The sequence below is a fragment of the Mandrillus leucophaeus genome, unplaced genomic scaffold (genome assembly GCF_000951045.1).
Source record: "Mandrillus leucophaeus isolate KB7577 unplaced genomic scaffold, Mleu.le_1.0 Scaffold50, whole genome shotgun sequence".
Classification (NCBI taxonomy): domain Eukaryota; kingdom Metazoa; phylum Chordata; class Mammalia; order Primates; family Cercopithecidae; genus Mandrillus; species Mandrillus leucophaeus.
In genome coordinates, this window is record NW_012105365.1 from 8,683,819 (window position 1) to 8,691,109 (window position 7,291).

The 7,291-nt window shown below is 34.1% G+C and overlaps 1 protein-coding gene across 1 annotated transcript in view; it reads left to right on the top strand.

The window, feature by feature from the left end:
- The window catches only part of SEMA3E (sema domain, immunoglobulin domain (Ig), short basic domain, secreted, (semaphorin) 3E), a 324,952-nt gene that overhangs the window by 291,657 nt on the left and 26,004 nt on the right, over positions 1-7,291 (top strand). The window contains exons 12-13 of the mRNA XM_011996070.1: positions 3,310-3,401; positions 5,733-5,774. Of these exons, the coding sequence (XP_011851460.1) occupies positions 3,310-3,401; positions 5,733-5,774 (134 nt within the window). The remainder of the gene's footprint in view (positions 1-3,309; positions 3,402-5,732; positions 5,775-7,291) is intronic.

The window sequence follows — 7,291 nt, forward strand, 5'->3', positions numbered from 1 at the left end:
TAAAGAGATGAGAAAGTACTCAGAGACGTTTAAATTGACCTTTAAATTCAATAATTTTAATAGTATTTCTAAAAGCACCTATCAACAAATCTGTCCATCCATTAACCCATTTCACACTCCTAATCCAAAATGAGACAGATTGAAATAGAGACCTCATGTGACTGCAATAGTAAGAGGTTAGGCCAATTGTCTGAGAATATTACCGCTTTCATTGTCAGAAGGGTCATGGTTTGACCAACAAAAATGTGGTTTTTTTCAGATGTGAGAAATATTGAAGCTGCCAAAGAGAGGATTTGGGGCTTGCATAGTACATAATTCCTTATACATAATCAATACTTCATGCATATGAATAAATGAATAAGTAAAGAGATGAATAATAGATGTTAATGAACAAAGTTGGTTCCAAATAGAAGTCCTCATACTAGAAGCAGAGTGTCATAGCAAGAATAGTTCTGTCAGGTTCCTGGCTCCATTACTGACTTTGATCAGTGAGTCCTGGAGATTTTGTGAACAACTTGGAACTTGGGACAATAACTTCACCTAAATCTCTAAACACAGCAATTCTTATGAGTCCATGTCAAGATCAACCATTTGTACCAAGCAAGCCAAATGTTACTCGTAATATCCTGCATTAATAAAGTATGATAAATATACTAAAAGTGATATTTTCAAATAAATTTGTAATTTCAATCAACCCATACATTAGATCTAACGTGTACAAGAGAACTTGAAATTTTTCAGCCTCCAGAGTAGTATGTAGCAAATTCTTTGAAGTGTTTTAAAATCCTATAGTCTTTTTTAAAGTGTTTAAAATGATTCTTTCTTTCTTTCATTGTCTTTCTTTTTATTCAGCATAGTAATTGCTACAGTAGTTGATCATCTTTAGAGAAGTGAGCATGCTATCATACATGACTTTAATCATAGATACATAACTCTGAAGAGATATTGGCATAAGCCTGGATCAGGAAACAGGATGTAATATTAATATTAATGTTGGTGCTTGGGCTTCTCCAATAATCCTTTTGTTTTCATTTTCGTTTTGTTTTTTGTGGCTTTTGTTGCTGGTTTTTTGTTGTTATTGTTGTTGTTGTTGCTTGTTTGTTTGTTTTTTCTTGAGTCAGAGTCCTGCTCCGTTGCCCAGGCTGGAGTGCAATGGCACGATCTCATCTCACTGCAGCCTCTGCCTCCCAGGCTCAAGAGATTTTCCTGCCTCAGCCTCCCGAGTAGCTGGGATTACAGGCATGTGCCACCATGCCCGCCTAATTTTGTACTTTTAATAGAGACAGGGGCTTCTCCACTTTCGTGAGGCTGGTCTCGAACTCCTGACCTCAGGTGATCCACCTGCCTTGGCCTCCCAAATTGCTGGGATGACAGGCATGAGCCACCATGCCCGGCCATCCTTTTGTTTTTTAAAACAAAGATTTAAGCAAGAAAACATCTATCTTATTCTTAGAAATTGATTCCTGGTACGGGCTGTATTTTGTTCATTCATTTCAGGAAGTTAATGTTAACAATGTGCTCTGCACTGTGGGTTCGAGATTAACATGCCATCAGATTTCTTGAGCAAACTTGAAATTAATTGGCCATAAACTCACTCATAGTGACTTCTAACAAAATTTTTTACAGTTGCATAATCAATGCTAATATTTGATAAAAGTAATTAAAGTATTAGTTTGCTATAAAAGTAATTGCGGTCTTTTGCTGTTATTTTAATGGCAAAAACCGCAATAACTTTTGCACCAACCTAATATGTTATTTTTAAATGCCCTGGAAAGCAGAAGTCATATATAACAGTCCAAGAATGTTTTTAGAAATACTTGCTTGTCATATTGATCAAAGTGATTCCAGAGAATTTCAGAAGTATCAAACATATTCGTTCTGCCATATACACCATGTTTAATTCAAAGGTATCATCATATTGAACCACAGATTTTCAGAAAAAAGAACATGTCTGATGAATGTAAAATGGGGACAACATCGAGAAGTCCCACAAATAATGGTTACTTTGTCCAATATTTACTAGACACCGGCTTTGATACAATACATATATGGTTCTTATTAGAAAATCACTAATTGCTAATTAATCATTTGAGTCTCATCTTTGCTTTTTGCCTAACATAATTGTCAAGTATTTAATATGTGTGCTTAGTTTTTAAAATGATGACAATTTTTTGTTTCCTTTGGGTAGTGTACAATACAGGTGACTGTTATATGCTTAATTATAATCCAGTTTTATGAACTCATCCATAAAACTTGATATTTCAACAAACTGCTGAAATAGTATGATAAATATGCAAAAAGTGATTTTTTTTTCTAAATTATCTCTAGCATTATACTAAATTATTTCTATCGGCAAATTAATGTTTTGTTAAAATGTTTATAGGAAGGAACAAGTTCAGAATATCAGGAATGATAAAAATGAGATGGAATTTTAAAATACAAATATAAACTTTAAAACCAAATGATAATTATGGAGACTAAATGATTGGTGCAAACACTTCTCTCATTGGTGTATACTTGGATTTTTTTCTTGCCAAAACTGTGTGTGATTCCATGTATGTGTATGTTTTATATACATGGTGAGTTTCACAGTGTGTTGCTTGGAATATTCCCTAAGGTATAGTTTTGTACCATGAATGTAGCTTTCAGTAAAAAAAATTTCTTCATCATGCGTCACAGAAAAAGTAGCTAGAATAATTTGGCATCTCTCTTATGTTTTATTAATTCCAAAAGACATTTTGATTTTTGAATCTATGATTTGATTTTTGGATCAAACTATTTGGAAAAATCGTTATTTCCTCTTATTTTTTGGTCAGGCATATAAAATTAATTTTGCTAATTAAAAATATGAGTTTATAAGTAGTCATATTGTTTTGAACTGACAGTGATAAAAATGTTTCATGCATCTGGATGTCAAATCTTATCTTAATTTATAGTCGCTATTTTTTTTTTTTTTTAGATGAAGGCTTCTCTGTCTCCCAGGCTGTAGTGCAGTGGCATGATCTTGCTCACTGCAACCTCCGCTTCCCAGGTTCAAGCGATTCTCCTGCCTCAGCCTCCTGAGTAGCTGGGATTATAGGCGCCCACCACCATGCCTGACTAATTTTTTTATTTTTAGTGGAGACAGGGTTTTGCCATGTTGGCCAGGCTAGTCTCGAACTCCTGACCTCAAGAGATACACCCGTGTCGGCCTCCCACAGTGATTACAGGCATGAGCCACCGCACCTAGCCGGCTACATGGTTTTTAATTGTTTGAAAACCAGACTGTGACATAGATTCTAGTTTATTTCTTGTTTTGTTTTCTTACAGATAATGGAATTGTGCTGAAAGTAATCACAATTTACAACCAAGAAATGGAATCAATGGAAGAAGTAATTCTAGAAGAACTTCAGATATTCAAGGTATTTAGAGTAAAAAATACAGACCAAATTTATGCATTACGACTACAAGTGAGATATAAATAGGAAAGATACTATGTCCATTTTCTTTTTCCTAACAGGTGTGTTGTGGATTCACAGCTAATATAAGTGAAGAATTATTTCGAATTCTAGTGCATGTAGTTGATTGTTACAGACTTTTCAACTGAGAGATCAATATTTACCTAGCATGGAAAGAATTTCAGTGAATAAACTGTGACTATAAAGAACTAACATTTATACTACATATAAATTTTCAGAGCCAGTATTACAGTCACATTTTTTAGAAATGTACAATCAATACTGACAAAAAATAATAATACATTTTCATATTGTGAACACTGTGGCAAGATAAGCATACTGCTTTTTATTAAGTGCATTAATTATACAAAGAATTTACTAAAAAAGAAAAACAATAGAAAATGATAAAAAAAGACATGAAAAAACAATTACATATTCAGATACACTAACATACATAGATGCATGTGTGTGTATATATATGTGTATGTGTGTGTGTGCATATATATGTGTGTGTGTGTATATATACACATATGTGCTTTTATACACACACACACACACACACACATATCAAGTTGCATCATTTGCAGCAGTTTTGGTCTTTAAAGTTGTTATGACACTGAACTAGTGAATACTGACCACTGCTCTCATGGGAAATAAGGGGTTATGTTCCAGCAAATTTCTAATTGTAACATAATTATCAACAGATCAATACGTAACCTTCTTTTATGTGTGTTTGTGTTTAAAGACACCTTATTTAATATATATTGCTGATGGACTAACATTGAACTCACAGCCAACAGCACTATAATCTATGCCTGAATGAAGCTTATCTAAGGAAAGAGTTTTCAACGTTAAGGCACAGCACAGCTTTTTTGAGTTTAGAAATATTAAACAGCACTTCAGCACTATGTTTGGGGACCATTTTAAAAAACAAAACACCAACAAAAAGCACAGAGATGTGAAAACCTTGGCACTACATACTCCATGAAAAAGATACTTATTTACACCATGAAAGTTGAAACAAGAAGGCAAGAGTGACAGCTTGTTTCATCTCTGCTGGGAATGTGCATGTCCTGTGACTCAAATTTTTTGCTGCTCTGAGCATGCATGTGTCCATGAGTGAAAAACACAGGATGTCTTGATATCGGGGTTACAATTAATTTTAGTAAGTAGGCCAATTTGCAAATACAGAATCTGTGAATTACAAGGATTGGCTATATATTTTTATAATGGGTAGATGTGAAAGATTTTATAAATGAAAAGCAGTACATTTTGCCTTTGCTGTACTAGAACACGGATGCCCTAGAGCCACACCCAAAGCTAACCACCATCCTATATCAACCAGAGCAGCTATGCTTTTGTTTATTTAGCACTCTGGGACTCTACATAAGATTTCATTTCGTGTTATAAAATGAAATATGTTTAATATTCACTCACCACAGTGTTTTGTTCATGTAAACTCTTAAGAAACATTGTTGCCTAGATGAATACATGAATGAATGTATGAAAGCATAAAGATTCTGTAGTTTAAAATTTAAAAAAATTAAGAAAACACTGACATAGAGGATCAAATGTTCCCTTTTAACAACCAGCTCTTCAAAGGGTAATCATCCCCAGAGTGGATTTCACCTGCCCTGTGGTTTGCCACTTGCACAGCTGATCTGAGTTTATTATGTTCCTTGGGGATGCACTACCCTTACTTAACAATCCTAAAACAACATATTGGTTCTCAAAGCTATGGTATAAATTGTCCTTCCTCTGGTGCCGTTCTAAGAAAATCAGGTTATTCATCCTGTTCAAAGAATCCTGGGTTAATTGTGATTCACCATGATCACTCCAACAGAAAAATATTTTGTTTAGGTTTGGGTTGAAATGTTTAAGATCACCTGGTTTATTAGCAATAACACCTATTGAAAGACATAGTGGTTCCATTTTAATGATTCAATTACTTTAATAGAACATTCTGACTTTATTATTTTATTTAAAGATACTTGAGTTTCCAAAGCACAAGTAATATTCAAATGCAAATTCAAAAACCGTATTCCAGAGACAAACAGTAAGCTGGTTAGATTGCCTGCTGCTCTTCTCATCTGCATATCTGCCCACCCCATTAGAAAAAAGTTTGAAAGCTGTATTTTAATTGTATTTGCTTATTGATTTACTAAAATGAAAGCTATACAGTACTTAACACAGAACCACTTATATAAGTAATGTAATTTCAGGAATTTACAACCATATTAAGGTAAATGTTTTTATATTATTTTCTTAAAAACGAAACCTTTTTAAAAATTTCAGGATCCAGTTCCTATTATTTCTATGGAGATTTCTTCAAAGCGAGTAAGTTGTCTATGTGTGTATGTGTGTGTGTAGGTGTGTGTGTTCTATATGTAAGCTAAGGTCAAAGGATATGAGAACATTAGTTCATGTGCTTAAATATGGGCTTATTACAGTTTTATTTTTCCTTTATTACTTTATTTTATTGTAGTAAGAACTTTTAACATGTGATCTACCCTGTTAACAAAATATTAAGTATACAATACATGTTTAATGGCTCTAGGTACAGTGTTATACTGTAGACCTTCAAATCTTATTAATCTTGTTCGATTGAAACTTTATGTCCATTGATTGATTCTGACAAAAGTGTATCATGATTTACATTTAATACATGCCTTCATTTTCCATCTCTATAGAAAGGAAGATGAGAGTAGTTTTACTTCTACAATCATGATAGCACTTTATTCCCTGGTTATTTTTCACTAATGTTTTTCATTAACAATGGTAACAATGATAATCCAAGAGTGTGCAAGGAAACACACCTCCTTTCCACTTCATTGAAATCAGTTTGGTGTAAACTTCTTTAGAAACAGTTGTTGCACATATTTTCTCAAATTTATTTATAAATAATCCTCCATGTTCAGGCAAAAGGAAAGATATGATACTAAATGTTCAGCTACTTGTTCTATAAATAGAGAGATATATATGTCACTCTTATAAATGTTATATGTCAATATTTAAAAGACTATTTGCTTTCCAAATCTCTTATTAATTCTTTCTATAGATTTGTTTTCTGTTTTCGAGATAAGGTCTCACTGTGTCACTAGGCTGGAGTTCAGTGGTGCAATTATAGCTCACTGTAGACTCGACCTCCCCAGGCTCAGGTCATCCTTCCATGCCAGCCTCCTGAGTAGCTGAGACCATGGGCACATACTACCAGCTAATTTTTGTAATTTTTGTAGTTTTTGTAGAGACAGGGTTTTGCCATGTTGCCCAGGCTGGTCTCAAACTCCTGGGCTCAAGCAATTAGCCTCCCAAAGTGTTGGGATTACAGACATAAGCCACTGAGCCGGGCAGTTTCTATAGATCTTTAAAGGAAGATCCACAGTGTTGGATAATGCAAGATAATGAACACAGCTTCTTGAGTTCTTGTCAAGTTCAGTCTAGCAATTTTGGTGCTCCTGCATTTATGTCTATGAGTGTTTCTCAAATATTAGAGAAATGAAAGTATAAATACTCTATTAATCTATATTGAACAACTGCTATAATTTTTTTTTTTTTTAGACGGAGTTTCTCTCTTGTCTTCCAGGTTCCACCTCCACATCCTAGGTTCAAGCAATTCTCCTGCCTCAACCTCCAGAGTAGCTGAGATTACAGGCACCTGCCACCATGCCCAGCTAATTTTTTGTATTTTTAGTAGAGACAGGGTTTTGCCATGTTGAGCAGGCTGGTCTCAAACTTCTGAAACTGCTGATTTAAGTGAATTAAATTTAAGTGAATTTTTTCTGAGGTGATTGTGTATAAATGTGAAAACTAGGTGTAATAGTTCAGTGAAAGTGTTGTCCATTTCTGCTAGTGAC